Consider the following 22,985-nt stretch of genomic DNA (forward strand, 5'->3'; position numbering starts at 1 on the left):
AGCGGAGGAGGAGGCGGGGCTCTACCTGCCCACACCTGCAGAGGGTTGAGAGACTGAAGACTGAAGGGAGGAAAACTGACAGAAAACCAAGTGACGAGAAAAATGTTGAAATCAACAGAATCCGTCTGATTGAGCCGATCCGGACCGAGCTCACCCGGGACCAGTGCGCGCTCACCTGGATCCGGATCCACCCGAGACTCCTTCAAGATTTCTTAACGTTTACTTGAAGCAGGAAGTGAAGCAGGAGGGGCAGCAGGCAACATGGTGAGCTCACTTTGATTATTTTACACTCACAGACAGTCCTGGTCCCGGTCCAAGTCCCGGTCCTGGTCCAAGTCCCGGTCCTAGTCCCGGTTCTTTTCCCAGGTCTTGGTCCTGTTGCTGGTGCTGCAGGGTGCGGGTTTACTGTCAGACTCCTGCAGACTGACAGATCTCTGCTGCTGTTTTTTTTTTTCAAACTAAAACTTCCTGATAAGAAGTTTGTTTTAAAGAAGTTTAATTAAAAAAAAAATTAAATAGAAAGAAAATTGAAATTAAAAAAAGATGAATGGAATTATTTATAACTCAGCTATTTAAAAACTAACTAATTAATGAAAGACATACATTATTAAAACTACATTTAAATAAAAAATAAATAAATACAATAGTACCTTAAATCAAATAAGATAAAATAAAAATAAAATAAATAGTATGGATAAACTAATAAAAAAAATAGATTTGCGGATACACGTATAAATGAATAAGAAAATATGTAAATAAAAATTAAATGAATAAATATAAAAGTAAATAGATAAATTGATAATGATAATTCAGATGAAATCAGATGTCACTGACTCATTTTTCCTTCCTGTTACCATGGAAACCCTCAGTGATATATATGCTGAGTTTATTCGACGGTGGCCCCCAGGGGCCGCTCAGATATATTACTGAGACTCAGTACAGGTAGCCACAAGCACCAAATATTAAAATGACTTCATTCAGATTTTATTTACAACCTTTTCTATTGTATTATTATGATTATTTATTATTTATATTTATTATTTTTTTGTTTTTGTGTTTCTGGATTTATAATCAATTAATATTTAACTTGTTTTTGTTCACATTATTTCAGAATTTTCTCTCTGACTTTATTTCCCATTTTGAATCAACTTATTATATCAACTCTGTGGCAGCTCTCTGCACAGAACAACATATACAACTTACATCTTATTATTGTTTCTAAATATGAAGTTTTTCCTGTAAACTATATTTAACGTTAGATATTTAAACAGGCCTTTATATGCAGTGTGACGTTGTTTTTTCCTATTGTTATGCTTGTTCTTATTATATTATGACAGCAGGTGGGACGTTACATAATTTAATATATTGATGCAGATCAATTCTTTATGAATAATAAGTAATGATTAATAAGTAATGAGTTGCTAGAACCTGCAGTACATGCAGTACATGCAGTACTGCAGTACTGCAGTACTGAAGTACTGCTACAGATACAACTACAACAGATACAGATCTGTAACTATATATTATATATAATAACAGAAAAGAGGAAAATGTTCATATTTGACAAGCTGAGGAATAAATAAATACAATTAATAAAACTGTCAAAAATTACTAATTAATTCATTGCAGCTTTGTTGCAGCTCTCAACTGGAGTATTTTATTCCTGTTGGAGTTTCTGTTACTCAGTACAGTTAGTTTGTTCTCGAACTGTAACTTTAATCTGACCGCGCACACACACACACACACACACACACACACACACACACACACAGACACACACGTACAGCGCTGCATGTTGAGGCGAATGTGTCGGGCGTCGCCGCTCCACAACATGATCCTACAGGAAAGAAGGAATGCTGGGAATTCTGTGTGTGTGCGTGCGTGTGTGTGTGTGTGTGTGTGTGTGCATATGTGTGTGCGTGCGTGCATGTGTGCGTGTGTGTGTGTGTGTGTGTGCATATGTGTGTGCATATGTGTGTGCATATGTGTGTGCGTGTGTGCGTGCGCGTGTGTGTGTGTGTGTGTTCAGAGCTGTTTCTGCTGAACAAACACAAAGTAGACGTACTAATCCTACAGTGTGTAAATACCCTTACAGTAAAAGTTCTGCATCAAAATGTCATTAAAGTAAAAGTACAAAAGTATTATCATCAAAGTATACTTAACCCCTTGAAACCTGAAAATTGGCATTAATTTTTCAAGAAGATGAGGAGGGCTTTAACAACATGACATTACAAGAAATGGCCCAAAAATTATTTATTTATTTAAAAAGTTTCCAAAAATAAACACAAAAAAGTAAAAACCAGAAGAGACAAGAAAATTTATAAAATACATTCTATACATACATACACACACACACACACACACACACACACACATATATATATATATATATATTTTTTTTTTTAATTTTATTTAATTTTATTTTTTTTAATTAATGAATTAAGTTTTTTTTCTGGACATTTTCCACCTTTTTTTTGGATAATATCTAATAATCTCCTTGCAGCTAATTTTCGGGTGATTCAGATTTGGGGAGGCAGTGGGAGACAGTTTTGTAGGCATTTTGAAAAGGTTTTGAGTTGAACATGTTGGATGTGATCAGCTGACTGTGTGTGTGTGTTTATGCCCCGCCCCTCAGGGGAGTAAGGAGCGCTACCATTGGCAGGCTCAGAACGTGAAGGTGAGCGGGGTGGACGACATGGTGCTGCTGTCCAAGATCAATGAGGACGCCATCACGGAGAACCTGAAGAAGAGATACATGGACGACTACATCTTTGTATCCTCACACAGCTGCAGCTCCAGCCGGTCTTCTTAATAAAACAGAATAAAACAGAAGAGAGTAGCTTTATCGCCACTGAACATAATTAGGGCTGGGCAGCAGATATGCCTTTCCATGCACAGACAGCTGATATCCTGCCCCCTGGTGGTCGGCTCAGTCACGGTGTGAAACCCTCTCTGGTTTCTGTCTTGGTATGGAGCTCATTGGCACAGTGACTTTGCTAAAAGTGCGCGGTCCGACCTTTCTTCTCGCTGATGGTCTTTTTTGTTTATACAGGTCATATAAGCATCAGCATCATCATCATCATCATGAGTTATTATGAGTGTACTGTCAGATATAAGAAGACAAAAGAAAATGTTTTGAATATTCTGCCACAGATCCCTCTGGTTCTTCTGGCTCTGGTTGTTGTCCTTGACCTGGTTCTCTGTCAGACCTACATCGGTCCAGTTCTGATCTCTGTGAACCCGTTCAAACAGCTTCCGTATTTCACCGAGAGAGAAGTGGAGCTCTACCAGGGAGCGGTGAGACGACAACAACAACAACAACAACAACAACGATGCAAAACAGCCACAACAAATACACAAAAACACACTCGTTATTGTGATTCTGTGTTTGTCATTTAATTTAATTGATATAATTTTTTTTGCTCATTTCAGTTTAGATTTTATTGTTAAAACATATTTTGTTTATTTATTTGTGTATTTAGAGTTATGTCAGTTAAATAAAATAGTAATCCCTCTCAATCATCACTTCTGACCCTCTGTCAGGGCGTGGCGGCGTATTTGCCTAGATTGTCTTATTTTGGTCTGGTTTTCTGTGCTCGGGAAGTGAATCTAAGACATCATCATGTTTTAATGAACAGTCACCAACAAACCTGCAGAGAACATCGTTAACAATATTCACTCGTAAATGTACACACGTGAAAGTTGTTAAACCGGATCATTTCTTCACTGTCAGGACGTTTAAACGTACAAATCTCTGTTTTTGAACATTTTGCCCCCCTCTGCCCCCCCGCAGGCTCAGTATGAAAACCCCCCTCACATCTACGCTCTGGCTGACAACATGTACAGAAACATGATGATTGACAGCGAGAACCAGTGTGTCATCATCAGGTAGGCGGGACTTTCACTGCTTTAACAAACAACAACAACAACAACAACAACAACAACAACAACAGCTGTTTCTGCCACTAAACTTCAAAGACTGAACAAGCATCTGTCAGAGTTATTAAACATGTTAATCATTAATATCCCTTTGAGACTTGAGCAAAGTGGCTTCTTTCAAAAACATCAGAGAAAGGCAATGAACTTAAGAGAAAATAGCCCCAACAATTAACAAAAAATTAAGAACTAATAATAATATTAAGAAGAAGAAATTATTTAAAAAAAAAACAAAAACAACCTTACAGGAAAAAGAAAAATAAAGAGCAAAAAATACATTTTTTTTATTTTAATTTTTTTCTGTAACATCATTTTAAATATATAATTCAATGAATGGTAAATATAGTGTTTAGACCTTTTTCCCCCTTTTTTGGATAATATCTAATAATCTCCCCATTGCCCGTTTTCAAGTCTTCTTTTCACCTTTTAGTATTTTTTTCTTTTTTCTTTTTTTGCAATGTTCTGATAATTTCTTGTCAAATTGTTCATTATCTTTCTTCTTTTGTTTTCAAAAGAAAACAACCAGTTTTCTTAAGTTTCACAGGTTTAAATGCTTGTGAAAAGTTTCTGAACGCAGAAAAACAAAACTGACGCTGATCCAGGTTTCAAGGGTTTAAAGGTGAATTACATCCACGTTCAAAATGAACACGTTATTTCTATCATCCAGGACGAAAGTCAAAAAATATTAGTACAGGAACAACTCCAATATTCAAAATCAGTGCTAAAATTCAAATTTTGGGATTATAGCCTGGAGTTCTTCACAGACGATGAACGAGACGTTTTCTTTAAACTTGATGACGTCTCGTTGGAGATGTAATATCTGGTTTCTGTTTTTGACAAAAGTTCAAAAATATTAATTGATCTTTGAACATAGTGGCATCGTTACTTTAGTTGTTCACACTGAAAACCTGATCAGCTCCATCAGGTGTGACTGACAGCAGCTGGAGGCACACCTGCTGTCAGTCAGGTGTTGCCCCGCCCACTTCACAGAGCTCACCGAAAACAGGAAAAACAACAAAAAACTGTGTCAACTTCGGCAGTAGCACGTTTGTTTCAACAGAAACTCATCAGCATTTAAAATAAGCTCCAACAGCTGCAGCATTAACCCTTTGAGACCTGGATCGGTTAAATCTTGTGCTGCATTCAGACACGTTTCACAAATATTAAAACCTTTGAACCCAAAGCAAACTGCTGCGATTTCTTTTGGAAATATTGGGAAGAAGGCAAAGAGCAACAACAAATTTCCCACAATTTAAAAGAAAAATGGAAAAATGTTTAGAAAACTATATTTATAATTGATAATATATATATATATATACATATTTTAAATTATTTTGCATTATTATTATATTTTAAGTACTTTTTAAAGTCATTTTTTACTTTCCTTTAACTTTTTTTGCAACTTTTAAGGTAATTTTCTCTCTTGTAATGTTTTATAAAATTTCTTGCTGATTTTAAGGTAATTTTCTTGTAATATTTTACTATTATCTTGCTAATTTTAAGATATTTTTCTTTTAACGTTTTGTTGATGTCTGCAAATTTTGGGGTAATTTATTCTCAAGTTGTTAGTTTCTTTCTTTCCATGTTTTTGAAAGAAATCAAGCCACTTTGCTCACGTTTTAAAGGGTTTAACTGCTGCTTATATGTTAAATCATTATATAATAATATCATATATATAATAATATTTCTCACCATTCTGCCCATGAGGAACTTTTCCATCAAAATACTTTTACTATCTTGACTGTGAAATGTCTGAGTACTTCCTCCTGTGCTGCCTGTCCTGCAGGTTTGTCTCATTGGTATTAACACGTTAAATTCAGTTTAAATTATCACACAGCTTCATCTTTTTTAATCTGATCATGTTTACAGATTCATATTTAAAAAATAAAGTAACTATCAGATAAATGTAGTAAAGTAAAAGTACAAAGCTACTGAAAATTTGAATACACAAGTTGGGTAAAAGTACCTCAGATTTGTACTTGAGTGCAGTACTTTATAAAATGTTGCAGAGGAGGATTTTAACTATTTGAAACCTGAATCCACATCAGTTTTCTTGTGCTTGTTCAGATGCCTTTTTCGAAAATATTGTTTAAATTTGGCTCAAATCTGTGATGGAAACCGCCTACGGATTATCTTACCCTGACCAATCCAACCAACGAAGGCGACGAGTACCGGCCACTCAGAGCGAGAGCTCAGCAGGTCATTCCTTCGCCGTCCTCGGATTCGAGGTGAATGAAAGTGTTGACGCTGATGATGTTTTGTGTTTCCTGTCAGCGGAGAGAGTGGAGCAGGAAAAACTGTCGCTGCCAAATACATCATGAGCTACGTGTCCAAAGTGTCTGGAGGAGGAGACAAAGTCCAGGTCAGGATGCAGAGTACTATTTCACGTACCACTCATGGTATTATATGCTACTGCTTGTGCTACTGTCTATTGTACTGCTCATGTACAGGATTCCCACAAACATGGAAAACCTGGAGAAGTCATACAGTCCTTAAAAATCATTAGTCAAGTAATAAAAATCCTTAGAAGTCATGAAATTTAGAGTGTGTAATAAAATAGTTTGAGTATTCTTTTGTGAATAACCCTCTACATAATGTAACATACTGGCAAATTTATTTTCTGAGGCTGTCGACGTAACGTAGCTCTAATATTTGTCTGTGTGACGTTTTTATCTCAAAATTTGGGGCTTTTTTCAGGCGTTTATTGCCTTTACTTGACAGGACAGTGTGAGCGTGAAAGGGCAAGAGAGAGGCTGAGGCTGGAATCGAACCCGTGGCCTCTGCGGCGGGGATACAGCCTCTGTACATGGGTTGCCACTCTATAGGGCTGGGCAATAAAACAATAACGATATCAATCGCGAAATAACTTTTCCTCGATTGAAATATGAGACGTAGTTGATAAAATGACGATAGAACGCAAAACAGCCAATGATAGAAAAGAATAGCGCCGCGGAGAACCACATGCAGTGAAGGACTTTGACTGTCGAACAGCTGAGTGTTTGACAGCCACAGCGCTGAAATAGCCAAATTTGCAGAGGTGGAAAGTGACTTCTTTAGACTTCTACAGACTACTTTGTGTTAGTTTCAGGTTTAATCAGACTTTGGATGAATTATTTAGAAACCAGGACACATCGCTCCGTGTCTCATCCAGCCGCTCGCGCTGAGCCCTCATTATTATGTGGACATGTCCAACAGCCCGCTCCAGCGCTGAAATGTGTGACGGCCTGCTCCAGTGCGTGGACATGTCCAACAGCCTGCTCAAACGCGTGGACATGTCCGCAGTCTGCTCCAGCGTGGACATGTCTGATAGCCCACTCCAGCGCCGACATGTCCGAAGGCCCGCTCCAACTGGATCAGCTTTACAAACTGTCTCTAATTTGGACCGATTTATTCCTTATGGTTGTGCTGCTGTTATTACAACCGTTGCCATGGTTACCACTGCTCCTGCTGATGAATGTGTGTGTGTGTGTGTGTGTGTGTGTGTGTGTGTGTGTGTGTGTGTGGTGTGTGCGCAGCATGTTAAAGACATCATCCTGCAGTCCAACCCTCTGCTGGAGGCCTTCGGTAACGCCAAGACCGTCCGCAACAACAACTCCAGCAGATTTGTGAGTAAAATTATATTCAGACAGATTTACTCAGTACATGAACAGTAGACTGTATTCTAATATATACTACATGTACACGCTCTCGTCCTGTCAGGGTAAATACTTTGAGATCCAGTTCAGTCGAGGAGGAGCTCCTGATGGAGGAAAAATCTCCAACTTCCTGTTGGAGAAAAGTCGAGTCGTTTCACAAAATCCTGGAGAAAGGAGCTTCCACATCTACTACCAGGTACTGCAAACAATTCTGCAACTACTACAACATCTACTACCAGGCAGCTATTGCAAAAACTACTGCAAGATGTACTAACAGGCACTGCAAAATATACTGCAACACATACTACTAGGTAGGCCTACTGCAAAAAATACTGCAACTACTGCAACATTTACTACCAGGTTCTGCAAAAAATACTGCAACTACTGCAACATTTACTACCAGGTACTGCAAAAAATACTGCAACTACTGCAACATCTACTACCAGGTAGTACAATATAAACTGCAATTACTACATGTACTGCCAGGTGCTCAAGATATACTGCAATATCTAGTAAAAGATACTGCAGTGTGTTCTGCAATCAGTCTGAAATCTACTACCAGGTACTACAAAATATACTCTAATAACTGCAAAAAGTACTAACAAGTACTGCAAAATATACTGCAGTTACTTCAACATTTAATATCACGTACTGCAATAAGGACTATGATTATTACAACATCTATTATCAGGTACTGCAATTTACACTGCAGTTAATACAGCATTTAATACCCGACAGCCTTCACTCTGGAGAATAAGAGCTGCGACATCAGGAGGCTGTTTGCTGACTTCAGCTCAGCATTCGACACAATCTAAAGAAGCTGACTGCAAAACTGAACACTCTGGGCTTCAGTACAACGCTCTGTTCACTGTATGTGCACAGAAATGTGTGATAACCCTCATGCCCGTGACCTCTGTGTGACCTTTGACCTCTGTACTCAGCTGTTGGAAGGGGCGAGTTCGGAGCAGAGGGAGAACCTCGGGGTCACGACCCCTGACTACTACTTCTACCTCAACCAATCAGGAACCTACACAGTGGAGGACATCAACGACAGCAAGGAGTTCTCTGATACCATGGTCTGTACCTGTCTGTCTGTACCTGTCTGTACCTGTCTGTCTCTACCTGTCTGTACCTGTCTGTCTCTACCTGTCTGTACCTGTCTGTCTCTACCTGTCTGTCTCTACCTGTCTGTACCTGTCTGTCTGTACCTGTCTGTACCTGTCTGTCTCTCTGTCTGTCTGTCTCTACCTGTCTGTCTGTACCTGTCTGTCTCTCTGTCTGTCTGTCTGTACCTGTCTGTCTCTCTGTCTGTAACTGTCTGTCTCTCTGTCTGTCTGTCTGTAACTGTCTGTCTCTCTGTCTGTCTGTGTGTCAGGAGGCGATGTCAGTGGTGGGTCTGTCTGTGGAGGATCAGGATTCGGTTCTTCAGCTGGTTGCAGGAATTCTTCATCTGGGAAACATCAGCTTCAGAGAGGAGAACAACTACGCTGTGGTGGAGAGTCAGGACTGTGAGCGCACACACACGACACACAAAACAACGACGCAGCAGCACACGGGGCGATGACGGGGTTAAATAAAGCTGCGTTCATGTTTCCAACAACAGGAGGAAACAAGGCTGACACTTTATTTATATTATTATATAATTCTTTTATTTTCTGTGTATCTTATATGCATAAACTAAAGTGTTCTACTAAAAATAAACAGTAGCTACTAGGAACAAAATGATAAAGTTTATCATTTTTACCGTAAATTGTTGACACTGTTTTCATGCTCTCCATCATTTCTGCTGCCCTGAAAAAACCCAAACATAAGAACTCGGATATCATTAAATTTCCCATTTTCTCGCTCATCATTCTGTATTTGGAGGTAACTAAATATTTCCGAGGAGCACCTGAAGGCAGCAGTGACGTTTAGAAACGTCCTTCTCTTCTTCATGTGAGACATTAACACACAGACTGGTGGTTTAAACTGTCTCCGTCTGTCCCCCGTCAGTCCTGGCGTTCCCGGCCTTCCTGTTGGGGGTCCCTCAGGACCGTCTGTGCAGTAAACTGACCAGCAGGATCATGGACAGTAAGTGGGGCGGGAAGACCGAGTCCATCTCCGTCACCCTGAACACGGAGCAGGCATGTTTCTCCAGAGACGCCCTGTCCAAAGCTGTCTACACCCGACTCTTCGACTTCCTCGTCGACGTCAGTCCGCCTCAACACACACACACACACACACACACACACACACACACACACACACTTTATTTTATTTTACATTTTGTTTTCCTATACACTTTGTTTTGTCTGACTTTGTTTTATCACACACTTTATTTCACATTTTGTGTTATTTGACACTGTGTGTGATTCTGTATTGATTATTGAATGCTTGTGTGTGACAGTGCATCAATAAAGCCATACAGAAGGACCAGGAGGAGCTCAACATCGGAGTCCTCGACATCTACGGCTTTGAAATCTTCCAGGTATAAACACATTTTTATCTCCGGGGAGCAGCTGAGGAAGAAATGACCTAAAGATTGATCCTGAAAAAAGAAAGAAAATTTCCTGATATTAGAAAAATCAAATAAGCGGAAATAGCTTATAAAAAAATAATTTACTAAGTCCACTAATTTCTTGCAGTTTGCTCTTTGTCTTTTTTCCATGTTTTTGAAAGAAATCAATATTTCTGATGTTTAAAGTTTTAAATATTTGTAAAAAAAAAACAAACATCTGAATGCAAAACAAGAAAAGTGATGAGTTGTTTTAAAGGGCTTAAACAAGTGGGATTGACTGATTTACAGGTTAATTAATAAAACGATGGATTGATTTATCTGATTATCAGCTGAATATTTGGTGTTTTTTTAATTTTCAGCAAAACGGATTCGAGCAGTTCTGCATCAACTTTGTGAACGAGAAGCTGCAGCAGATTTTTATTGAGCTCACGCTGAAGGCAGAACAGGTGATACATCTTAACGTCACCGCAGCACGACGTCACCGCAGCACGAAGTCACCACAGCACAATGTCACCACAACGTGAAGTCACCACAGCACGACGTCACTGCAGCACAACGTCACTGCAGCACGACATCACCGCAGCACGAAGTCACCGCAGCACAATGTCACTGCAGCACAACGTCACCGCAGCACAATGTCACCGCAGCACGAAGTCACCACAGCACGACGTCACCGCAGCACAATGTCACCGCAGCACGATGTCACCGCAGCACAAAGTCACCGCAGCACAATGTCACTGCAGCACGATGTCACCGTGGCACAACATCACCACAGCACGACGTCACCGCAGCACGGTGTCACCGCAGCACAATGTCACCGCAGCACAATGTCACCGCAACATGAAGTCACCACAGCACAATGTCACCGCAGCACATCACCGCAGCATGAAGTCACCACAGCACGATGTCACCGCAGCACGATGTCACCGCAGCACGAAGTCACCGCAGCACGATGTCACCGCAGCACGAAGTCACCGCAGCACGAAGTCACCGCAGCACGAAGTCACCGCAGCACGACGTCACCGCAGCACGATGTCACCGCAGCACCACATCACCGCAGCACGAAGTCACCGCGGCACGACGTCATGCCGTGGTGACATCGTGCTGCAGTGACATCGTGCTGCGGTGACGTCGTGCCGCGGTGACGTCGTGCTGCGGTGACATCATGCTGCGGTGATGTCATCACATAAATTTTTTTCTCCGCAGCTTTATTTATGTCGAGACAAGAACACAGACACACATAGAGCACAGATAAATGACTTTCTGACTTATTTTCAGTTGACGATTGATCAGATTGATTTTTCTCATCCTTTCTTCTTCTTCTCTCCTTCTGATCCTCCGCTGTCTGTTTCTCTCTCAGCATTTTTAAAATAGAAACCTGTAACGTCTTCTGTCTGTTCAGGAAGAATACGTTCAGGAGGGGATCCAGTGGAAGCCCATCGAGTATTTCAACAACAAGGTGGTCTGTGACCTCATCGAGTCCAAACTGGTGAGTCAACCCATCAGAGAACTCGTTTCCTTTAAACTCGTTCATTTAATTTATCTTGTCAACAAGGTAATCGCTAAATTTACAGATGTGTAAAAGAAACGTGTCTTTTGTAGTATTGACATTGAAAGTATTTGTCATTTATTTTATGGATGTCTTTGCGTTCAATTATTTTTAATGGAAATAACACATTCCTTTAAAACACTGACTGGTTTAAGAGTTAAACCAGAAAAAAAGACCTAATGTTTTTGTATCATAAAAATGGACAAGATAGTTGGAAAAAAATATTTTGAATTTGATTATTTTTTATGAGACTGCTAACTGCAAGATCTAAAATATGAGAGAGACTTAAGAACAAATCAGAGCTCTGTTTTTCATGGTCATGATTTCTCTGGTCGTTTTCCCAGAATCCTCCGGGGCTGATGAGCATCCTGGACGACGTGTGCGCTACGATGCACGCTAAAGGCGAAGGAGCCGATCAGACGCTGCTGCAGAAACTTCAGGGACAGATCGGATCCCACGAACACTTCAGCAGCTGGAACAAAGGATTCGTCGTCCACCACTACGCCGGAAAGGTACGCAGATCACCTGACACCCGTCCAGGTGTTCACCTGTCTGCCTGTCTGTCTGCCTGTCTGTCTGCCTGTCTGTCTGCCTGTCTGTCTATAAACCCCACGTGCTGTCTGTGTGTGTGTCCAGGTGTCGTATGATGTCAACGGTTTCTGTGAGAGGAACAGAGACGTGTTGTTTAATGACATCATCGAGCTGATGCAGAGCAGTGAGTTGTAAGTACTGTGTGTGTGTGTGTGTGTGTGTGTGTGTGTGTGTGTGTGCGTGCGTGCGTGCGTGCGTGCGTGCGTGCGTGCGTGCGTGCGTGCGTGCGTGTGCGTGTGTGTGCGTGATGGTCTCGCAGTGACCAGTGTCTGTGTTGTGTTTATCTCAGTCCGTTTATCAGAGCTCTGTTTCCTGAGAACCTGGAGGCGGAGAAAAGAGGGCGTCCGAGCACCGCCAGCAGTAAGATCAAGGTGAGAGAGACCCTGTGATTGACAGGTAGAGACCGGAAGATTTCTTCTCGTCTCTAGCGCCACCTTCAGGACCAACTTACCATGTTTAGCCTCACGATGCTCTAGGTACCGTGCTGGGGTCAGTTTTAGACGTGTCATTTTGAGTGTCAATATCTGCTCGTTAATTAATCGTTAATTGCTGCGTTATTTATTTATTTATTTTTTTTTAATAATCTACCATCTTCACCAGAAACATGGGTTTAGGCTCCACAAATTCTTATTAAGGTTTAGAAAAAAGATCATTTTGTGGTTAAAATAACCATGTTTGTTACAGTAACTTTTTTTAAAGATATTTTTGGGGGCTTTTTATTGCCTTTATTAGATAAGAGAGACACAGCGTCTGTATGTCGGACGCCTGCTTTACCAGCTGAACAGGCGCTCCTGTTACAGTACCTTCATTAATCATGTGACAGTCATTCATGTGATGTATGTAAGTAACTGTGTTAGCTGTTGGCTACAGAAAAGCTCACGTTGACTTTTGGTTTCACACCGGACACAACGACACGTTCTCATCCCAACTCGTCAGGCGGTGCCGCTCTGTCAGTGACCTTCAGTGTCTAGTTGTGAAGTTTTAGGTTTCCTCATGCATCAGCAGTTTGCGCTCCAGGATGCCGTTAGCGTGATGTGAACAAATGCGCATGACGGGATGACGCAGCACGTTGTCATGGCTACACAGTAGCACACGGCAACACGGACTGTGATGAAGGGTGGAGTTGAGCAGCTCAGTCACAGATGGTTAGTTTAGGCAAAAGAGGCACATGGTGAGGTGTAGAGAGAAAAATCTTGCATCCTCAAAGGAAGCGAACTCCGAACTCTTTGGGACCCCCCCACCCCCCTACCTGCCCTCCTTATAAGCACATTCGTGCTCCGTATATTAGGTGGTTACCAGCAGCGTTATTACCTGATACCGTTTTTCAGCGTTTCATGCACACGCCACCGGTTACATGTGGCCGCGTTCTCAACTGCCCGTGCTGCTGCATGTGGACTGGCTGGTGCGCCCGTCTGTCCGCCAGCGTGTAATAACAACGACCCCGGTTCTGTCCGGGTGCGTTCTCATCTGACACCGTCCGTCCTCGTTCCGGTTGGACGCTGAAGGTGTCTTTTGGCAAACGCCCATACACTGAATCCACTGACAGAGTTATTTGACGAGTTCGGAGTGAGAACGGCTGGACACAAACACTGTCTCCGTGGTAACTGCCCCCCCCCCCTCAGAAACAAGCGAACAGTCTGGTCCAGACTCTGATGAAGTGCACCCCCCACTATATCCGCTGCATCAAACCCAACGAGACCAAAAAACCCCGGGACTGGGAGGAGAACCGGGTCAGACACCAGGTGGAGTACCTCGGCCTCCGAGAGAACATCAGAGTCCGCCGCGCCGGATACGCCTACAGACGGGTCTTCAGCAAGTTCCTGCAGAGGTCAGAGGTCAAAGGGGGTAAGCATCCTGCCGAATGTCCTGCTGCGTCAAACGTGTTAACAGAGACGTGTGTGCTGCAGGTACGCCATCCTGACAAAGGAGACCTGGCCCCACTGGAGGGGCGAGGAGCGACAGGGAGTCATGCACCTCCTCAACTCAGTCCACATGGACCAGGACCAGTTCCAGTTGGGCAAGACCAAAATCTTCATCAAAGCTCCAGAGTCGGTACGAACAACGAAACACACTGCAAGCAGAACTCAGTACGGGGTTAATCCCGCCATAAACTTTTGAAAAGAAATCAAACCAATTTTCTCAGGTTCCAAAAATTAGTAAAAAAAAAGTTACATGAAAATTACCTGAAAATTAACACACAAAAAATAAAAGTAAAAAATAAAATGAGACAAGAAAATGACCTGAAGAAAATGCAAAAAAAGTACACTATTTTTTCCCCTTTTTTGGATAAAATCTAAAATTTAGCCATTTTCCAGACATTTGTTGTTGCTCATTGTCGTTTCTATGCTTTTAAAATAAAGGAAATCAATTTTCTCTGTCAATGTCTTTCAATGTCTCTAAATATTACAGTACCCATGAGCCTCAGCACTCATCGCTGGGGAAACAGTTTCTCCACAGATCGACCGCTGTCTGTCTTGTCTTTATGTTGTTGTCTCGGGATGTTTTCCTCTCTGCAGCTCTTCTTGTTGGAGGAGATGAGGGAGAGGAAGTATAACGGTTACGCTCGGGTCATCCAGAAGGCGTGGCGAAAACACATCGCCGTCCGCAAATACGTCAAGATGAGGGAGGAAGGTAAGACCGTCTCAAACTGGCGAGTTAAGGAGGCACCAAATTTAGCTGGAGTTTGTGTCTTGGACGTTACGTCTGTTTTCTGTTTCTTCCAGCCTCTGACGTCCTGCTCAACAAGAAGGAGCGCCGCAGAAACAGCCTCAACAGGAACTTTGTGGGGGACTACATCGGGACAGACAACCATCCAGAGATCAGACAATTTGTGGGCCGCAGAGAGAGGATCGACTTCGCCGACGTCGTGGTGAAGTTTGACCGAAGATTCAGGGTAAAAACTGACAGAAAATCCCACAGCACAGTCACAGCAAATCCGATTGTTGCTTTGTCAAGCTTCCTCCTGCAGGGTGACAGTGTTTACGGCATACCAGGCAATGTATGTAAAACTTAAAGCAGACAAGTTCGACACATTCATCGTCAGATTTATGATTCAGTTCAGTTTTAAGTATCTCTGGGTCTTGTTTGGCCTGTGTCCAATTCACTGACATGGAGGGGCGGGCTTTATGACCTTTACTGCAGACAGACACCAGGGGGCGATCCAGATGAATAGCTTCACTTTGGGGAGCTGTCATGTTGTTTATCTTTATATACAATCTATGGGAGGAACAAACTGCAGGCTCCACCCGGACTTTACTGACCGCAAAGTGACGTATAACTTCTAACTGGGAAGAAGTGGAGAACCAAAGAGGCAGCAGAGATCATAATGTCTGTGGAGACTTTGGACTGGTAGAGATGATAGTCCAATAAAAGAGACGCACACTAAACTAAAAGCTCCCAATAATTTCATTTCTGCAACATTTCGATCCGAGATCTTCGTCGAGCATTTTAAAATCATCATCACAGAGATTTTAAAATGCCTGTTCAAGATCTTTGATCGAAACTTTGCAGAATTAAAATTTATTGGGAGCTTTAGGTACATTTTTTTAATCTTGCACCTGTATTAGTCCTTTGGACGTACGTGCCCTCCTACCTTGTTTGTTCCTGGCAGAGATGATAGCAATAGGTCAGGTAGGGCTCCGCAGCTTCGCCACCATTAACACGAGACATAGACAAAAATTAACCGACGATGAGTCATGAATCAGTCAGAATCCATTCACATCAAATCAAAAATCCAGGCTGTGTATGATTTGATGACTCTGGTGTCCATCCAATGCTCTCGAGCAACAATAACGTGGTTTCTGTTCTGCTGTCAGTGTCCGATGACGTTTTACGCCACATATTATTTCAACAAGCTCCCACGTAGCACTCTGGATGACGAGTGCCTCAAACAGAGAGACTTTGAAACAAGAGGGAGGGTTAAAAGGACACATCGTGACAAATCCTTTACACGCTGCGGACCTTTGTTCACTGCTGCGCAAATCCAAGTCTGGTTTGTGATTTGGCCACAAATCACAAATGAGTTACATGTCAGAATTCACCAAAGTCAGATTATCAATGCGCTGACTGACTGAACACTTTTTTTGTGTCGGTCCACAGACAGTGAAACGAGACCTCATCCTGACCTCAAAGTTCCTGTACCTGATCGGTCGAGAGAAGGTGAAGCAAGGTCCAGATAAAGGTCAGATCCAGGAGGTGCTCAAGAGGAAGATTGAGCTCAACAAGATCCAGTCTGTTTCCCTGAGGTACACCACGAAAACAGAGCTAGACCTGGAACGAAAACCAGAGCCAGAACGTTTAGAAACCAGAACCAGAATGTTTAGAAAGTACACCACATAGATTGTTTCCTATATTGGATGAGAAAAACACCTCAAGAGATGAAGAGGTTAAAAAATACTTCCAAAATACTTATAACATTTGTCTGATCTTTGTCTCTGTACTACTTTCTAATTGTTTCTCAACCTGTCTGTCCTTTTGTCAGCACTCTGCAGGACGACATCTTCATCATCCACGAGGAGGAGTACGACAGCGTTCTTCAGAGCGTCTTTAAAACCGAGTTCCTCAGTCTGCTGGTCAAACGTTACCAAGAGAGAAGTGACAAGAAGCTGCCGCTCAAATTCAACAACCTGTCAGTACCACGACAACTTTATTTTGTTTTACTCAAATTTGAAGAATACATAGGCCTACTCGTGCGCCGTTTTTACGTGGAGGGACCGTGGCTCAGGAGGAGGAGAGGGTCGAAGTATCGTTGAAGTATCGTTGAAGTATCGTTGAAGTATCGTTAGGAAGTATTGTTCATCAGTGTGTGAGTGTTTCAGGGCGGAGCAGGTGGCACCTTGTACAGTAGCCTCGGCCACTAGTGTGTGAATGTGTGTGTTTATGTGTGAATGTGACTCAAAGTGTGAAAGTTGGAAATGTCGGAGTCCTGATTTAAGTACTCCAGACATTCTGACGTGGCCAAAAACACATCTGACAGCTTTGACGCGTCTGTCTCCGTCCTCCAGTCTGGAGTTTAAGGTGAAGAAGGGCGGCTGGGGTCCTTTCAGCTCGTCAGGGTCCAGACAGATCCAGTTCCAGGTGGGTCAGGGGGATGAGGTCGTCCTGAAGCCCAGCGGGAAGGTCCTTCAGGTCTCCATTGGACCGGGTCTGCCCAAAAACTCCAGTAAGTTCTGACTGGACTCATCACAAATTCTGCCACCACTTCTGTGTGCTCCCTTCACTTCCTGTCTGTTTGATTTGTAGGACCGACAAGGAAAGACAAACGCAAGAGTCGGTACATGGGCAACCAGGCTCCGCCCACCAACCAGTACAGCTCAGGTACCAGAAAATAGCCTCTCAGGTGTCAGGACGTCACTGCAACTGTTGGTTTATAACGTTCATTTTTCCTGCAGCTCCTCACTCCAGAGGGGGCAGAGCTCCCAGAGGCTCCGCCTCCAGCAGAGGCTCCCTGCTGAGGCAGCAGTCCAGCATGGAGCAGCCCTCTCTGCCCCGCCTCCAGAGCCAGCGTCGCCCCAGCAACCAGCCCACCCAACACGACATGGGCTTCATGAACGTCCCCGAGCAGGGCGCCGCAGGGTGAGATCGACATCGCTTTTTTTGTGCTGCATTCAGACACCTTCAGAAGTTTAAATCTTTGAAGCCTGAGCGAACTGAAAACGGACAAAATGAATATTCCACGAATGAAACAGCAAGAAATTAGTAGATGATGAAAAGAAAATATATATATATATAATGCTAAATGTATTTTACAAAATTATATATATATTTTATGATGATTACATATGTTGAAAATACTTGATACTCATGAGTCATGATTTTATGTATATAAAATCATGATTAAGTATTTTATATATATATAATTATCATAATTATGTATTTTAAATTACTTACAGAGTTGTTATTTTTAAGCAGTTTTTTCTGGTCATTTCCTTGTTTGTTTGTTGTTGTTTTAATTTTTTAAAAACTTTTTCTGCTTTTTTTCTAATATTAAGCCGATTTTCTTTTTTCCACTAATTTCCTGCTAATTTTGGGGTAATTTCTTCTTAATTTGCTCATTGTTTTTTTCCCATGTTTTTAATAGAAATCAAGTCAATTTTACTGTGGTTTCAAAGCGATAACCAGTAAAACTAATCAGAGCAATGTAATCAGTATGACCCGGTCACCAGTATAACCAGTATAACACCTCTCAGTGTTACTAAAGAAACCTCACAGGACTAACAAAGGTCTAAACTGACCTGCAGTCAGTGCCTTGCTCCAGAGCATGTCAGCAGCCCTGGCACTGGAACCAGCAGCTCTCCAGTCATGCCCCTCTGGTCATCTGTAATCCCTGCGTTTTGCCTGCAGGATGCAGCGGCGGCGTTCGAAGGAGGTGAAGCCGGTCCCCGGAGCGGGTCGGCCCAAACCGGCTCCCAGACCGAAGCCTCGGTCCCCGCAGTGCAGAGCTCTGTACGCCTACGACGCCCAGGACACCGACGAGCTCAGCTTCAACGCTGATGACATCATTGAGATACTCACTGAAGGTACTGCTAATGCTAATGTCAGTACTACTGTTAGTGGTACTAATACTATTACTGTAACTGCTGCTGTTAATACCACAACTACTACTGTAGATACTATTATTACTATTACTATTATTACTACTATTATTACTGCTGTTAGCACTATGCTACTGCTGCTTTTACTACTGTCATACTACTTCAAGATTCAAGATTCAAAGATTCAAAGTGTTTATTGTCATATGCACAGTATTGAAACATGTTTCCCTGTACAATGAAATTCTTACTTTGCTGTCCACAGAATGCCTAACGTGTAGCAAATATAAAAGAAATATGAAACAGAAATTTAGAAATTAACAATAGAACAAATAACACAAGTGTAAAGGCACTAACAATACGTATACTTGTAGTCATTCTGCAGACTTATAGACTTATAGTACTACTTTTACCTCTACAACTACTAAAGCTATTGCTAGTTATGGTATGACTGATTACTTCTACTTTAAGTACTACAAATACTACTCTAAATACTGCTATTACATCTACCACTTGTAGCACTACTGTAACATCTACTTATTATACTTTAATCCTGCTTACTGCAACTACCACTAATACTACTACTATACTGTGTGTTTTTGCTGTTAAAATACTAACACAGTGGCTGTCTGTTAGTAAATAACTGATCTTGCATTAGCTGCAAAACTTGAATGTTCTTGCAAGAGAGACCAGACCTTCACACAGACCAAAATCAATAATATCAATACTAAACCACAGTGTTTGTTTAAAATAACTTCTAACTTGGAAAATCCCCGCGTCAAATACGTGACATGACATGGCCCTAAAAATTCCTGCCTCAACTGGTTACTACAGCCACCTAAAGAAAAGGCCCCGCCTACTGGTACGATAATTTTGCCCTCTGTACGATGTAGGTTCAGTAATTCCAAAATTGCTGTTATGTACCATTACGACGCTCACAATAAGCACTTTAGTTTAGTTTAGTTTAGTTTAGTTTAGTTTAGTCTCATTTGAACTCATTTCCTGACTCTTACATCTGTGTTCGTGCATCACCTCTCACACGGTCTCCTGACAGCCGATCGTGGTCGGTGAAGGCCACGTTCGGGGGGTTGGCTGTTGGCTGAGCCGTGCAGGCTGAGAAATATTTTTCTCTGAGGCAGTGGGTATATTTATATCAAAAAGTCATTAAAACACTTGTTTACTAAAGTTATAAAAAAAACATATTTGAACTCTTTTTACTGAACTTTCAAAATACACAATTGTGCAAGACAATATACAAAATCAGCATGTGTAGAATGATCCCACTAATTTCTCCCCGAACCCTCGATCCTACCCTGACAGGCTTCAACTGTCCGAAATAAACGAAGCAGTGACAACAATACAGTCAGATTTATACAAGCAATGCACAACTGAGTAATGCATCAGGGGGAGAATCCAGGAGTTTATGTAAATATATATAATATATATAAGAAAAAAACAACAAAAAAAACCCAAAAAAGAAAAAGGAAAAAGAGCAAAAAAGGAAGAAAGAAAACTAAACATGCCTTTATACATATTTCCCCAAAGTTGAACATTTAACCTCTTTGTTCTCGTGACTGTGACCGGCGTGCGGTAATTTATCTAAAAATCTGATGTTTCTGAGCGTCTGGTACGACAGTTTAACGTTTACAATCTGGCGACGCTGACTGTCTCTCACTTTCTGCAGATCCATCCGGTTGGTGGTTCGGGAAGTTGCGGGGCAGAGAGGGGATGTTCCCCGGAAACTACGTGGAGAAAATCTAACCGGGGAGGTCAAAGGTCAATGACCTGTTGCTGCAGCTTGTTCAGAGGTCACTGGAGCTTTCAACACATCAGCTGACAGGAAACAGGCAGCTGATCATGGAATAGAAAGAGTTAATTCATAAACAAACACGTGTCTGTTTCAGTCAGGGACGACAGCTGTAAGTCAACCCAGAGGTCAAAGGTCAGGGTCTGGTGCTCCGACCTGCCGACTGAAAGCGTCCCGTAACCCTGCGGACAGTCAGGTGAAACGTCCCCATTATGCAGAGTGTCTGTCCCATTAAATGTCCCGTGTCTGTCCCGTTAAAGCAGCAGCCCCATCAAATTTTACATCAGTGTTACCATGGAAACCACCATGTTGCAGCGCCCCCTACAGGCTCCAGTGTTCATGACAGATGTGAAAGTGTTGACAAAACAAACAGCATACTGAAAACATTTGCAAATATCTTCTGACAAGATAAAAGAAAAGAAAAAAGATGAATAGAAGCTAAGTGTCACTTTAATATATCAAATGAAAAATATTAAATAAATCTTTTATTCTTCTGAACGCTAAAAATGTGACTGAACGCTGTTTATGAACCCATAAAAAAAGTTTTTATTTCTCTGATCGAAAAATAGAATAAATATTAAATATAGAAATAAAATATATGAATGAATTCAGAATTAAATAATGTTCTGTAGCTATCACCCTGTCAGATTACAAACAGGTCAGAGTCTGTTTTATGTTTTACAATAATCAACATGAATGTTGTTTTAGCTCAGAGGATCATCCAGCTGACCCTGGAACAGCCAATAAACTCACATTTCAGTACAAACCTGTCTGAGTACCTGAATACTCACATTCTCATTATTTTAAGACGTTTTATGGTGCAAATTATCACCCAAATTACTGAAAAATATCTAAATAAAAGACATCTGAAACTCCAACAGCTGTTGGTAATCTCACTCACACACACGCACGCACGCACGCACGCACACACACACACACACACACACACACGCGCACACACCCACACACACACACGCACGCACGCACGCACGCACACACACACACACGCGGCAAGAATATGAGAAACTTCATTACCCAGAATTCCTGCAGAGGGTGGTGCTGCCTTCAAACACTAAAGGAAATGCGGCTTTTTTTCACAGTTGGTCCTGTGGTCCAGATTCATGCAGCCTGCAGCCTCTCAGTGTTAATACACTTTATTTTAAAAATATCCGATGTTTTTTTCCCCTAAACACTAAAAGGCATAATGTTTTGAGATAAAAAAAAAAAATAGCATTATGAGAAAAAATGTGTTGCTTTTTAGTTTTATGTGTAGTTGACTTTAATTCTAAAAAAATAAAAATGTTCTTATTAATGTACGTACAAATATTACTTCATCTTATAAAATTCACTTTATTTATAAATATTTGATTTTTATTTTATTTTATAAATCCTGGTACTCTGTCATATGTTAAAGAAAAGATGTATGTTGTGTAATCTTCAGAATACGGTTAAAGCGGTTTGCAGGTTTTAAGGTTTGCAGGTGGTTTGAAAAACTGACGGTTATCAAACCGTGAACATTTATGTTCATCTATGTTATTGGAAAAATGCAGCCAGACAGAGAATCTCAGCTTTATGTTAGTTTTTTTCAAAAGGAAGAGTTTTGCACTTTCTCACATTAAAAAATGTTCTCATGATTTAAATAAAGCAACAGAGTGTTTATTCAACCAAGACATCATTTATTTTGATATTAATTATATTTATTATAATAATGATGATGATGAGAATAATAATAACAACCATTCCATAATACGATTACATACACTATCATACTGTTTAAACATTTTACCTTCTGAGATAGTTATCATTAATGAAAATCTCATACAGTTGCAACCCAAGTTCAAAATGAGCTTTACTGGCCACGTAAATGTACACATACAAAGATTTTAACTCAGGTTTTTTTTGTTGCTTTTGTCAACTAAACTCACACAAAAAAGACATGACGCTTATGAGATGATAGCAATTCATCTAAAATTAATTTATTGTCATTTTGTACATGAACAGGAAATATCATCAATCAATTGATAGACTACGCAGTGCTTTCAAAGTATATGCAGTATGTATCTGTGAGCTCTGGTTGAGGAAAAAACGCTTTGTGTATTGTTTTAAAAAAGCAAAATTTGTACGTTGTTTTCAGATAACTGTTAATTGATTAGAATATTAATTTTAATTGAGTAAGGAAAGTGCTTAAGATTATATGTGTGTGTGTGTGTGTGTGTGTGTGTGTAGCCTACATATATTATTTAATATATATGAATATCTATATATGGCATCAATGACCAGCAGTAAATTAAAATTAAATGTCTATATACAAATCGTCTCTAAGTTGTAAATTACACAAATAGCACAAAGAATGCTGAATGCATATGATTATGTACATGTGCAGGTGCATATTTAAATGTCTTCACTCTTTACATACAGCAGCGTGTAGATTTATGTTGAC

At 41.0% G+C, this 22,985-nt stretch overlaps 1 protein-coding gene across 1 annotated transcript; it reads left to right on the forward strand.

Moving 5' to 3' along the window:
- Positions 1–7: 7 nt before the first annotated feature.
- myo1eb (myosin IEb) lies at positions 8–21,423 on the forward strand. The gene is made up of 27 exons (XM_088084785.1): positions 8–264; positions 2,636–2,773; positions 3,208–3,297; positions 3,794–3,888; positions 6,211–6,298; positions 7,452–7,541; positions 7,636–7,767; positions 8,513–8,647; positions 8,947–9,079; positions 9,564–9,760; positions 9,958–10,038; positions 10,428–10,514; positions 11,471–11,557; positions 11,962–12,129; positions 12,254–12,339; positions 12,498–12,579; positions 13,831–14,036; positions 14,116–14,260; positions 14,725–14,839; positions 14,932–15,101; positions 16,307–16,452; positions 16,689–16,835; positions 17,212–17,369; positions 17,450–17,524; positions 17,599–17,782; positions 18,551–18,726; positions 20,423–21,423. Exons 1-27 carry the CDS (start codon positions 262–264, stop codon positions 20,497–20,499), a joined length of 3,291 nt encoding a protein of 1,096 aa, XP_087940911.1. The 5' UTR covers positions 8–261; the 3' UTR covers positions 20,500–21,423.
- Positions 21,424–22,985: the final 1,562 nt, after the last annotated feature.

Source organism: Plectropomus leopardus, chromosome 11, assembly GCF_026936395.1.
Source record: "Plectropomus leopardus strain MGB_pleo_1.0 chromosome 11, ASM2693639v1, whole genome shotgun sequence".
NCBI classification, from domain to species: Eukaryota; Metazoa; Chordata; class Actinopteri; order Perciformes; family Serranidae; genus Plectropomus; species Plectropomus leopardus.

Coding starts and splice junctions, on each gene's coding strand:
- myo1eb (XM_088084785.1), top strand. Junction 10,515..11,470: donor TCACGCTGAAGGCAGAACAG/GTGATACATCTT, acceptor CTGTCTGTTCAG/GAAGAATACGTTCAGGAGGG. Junction 17,370..17,449: donor GGGTCTGCCCAAAAACTCCA/GTAAGTTCTGAC, acceptor TTTGATTTGTAG/GACCGACAAGGAAAGACAAA.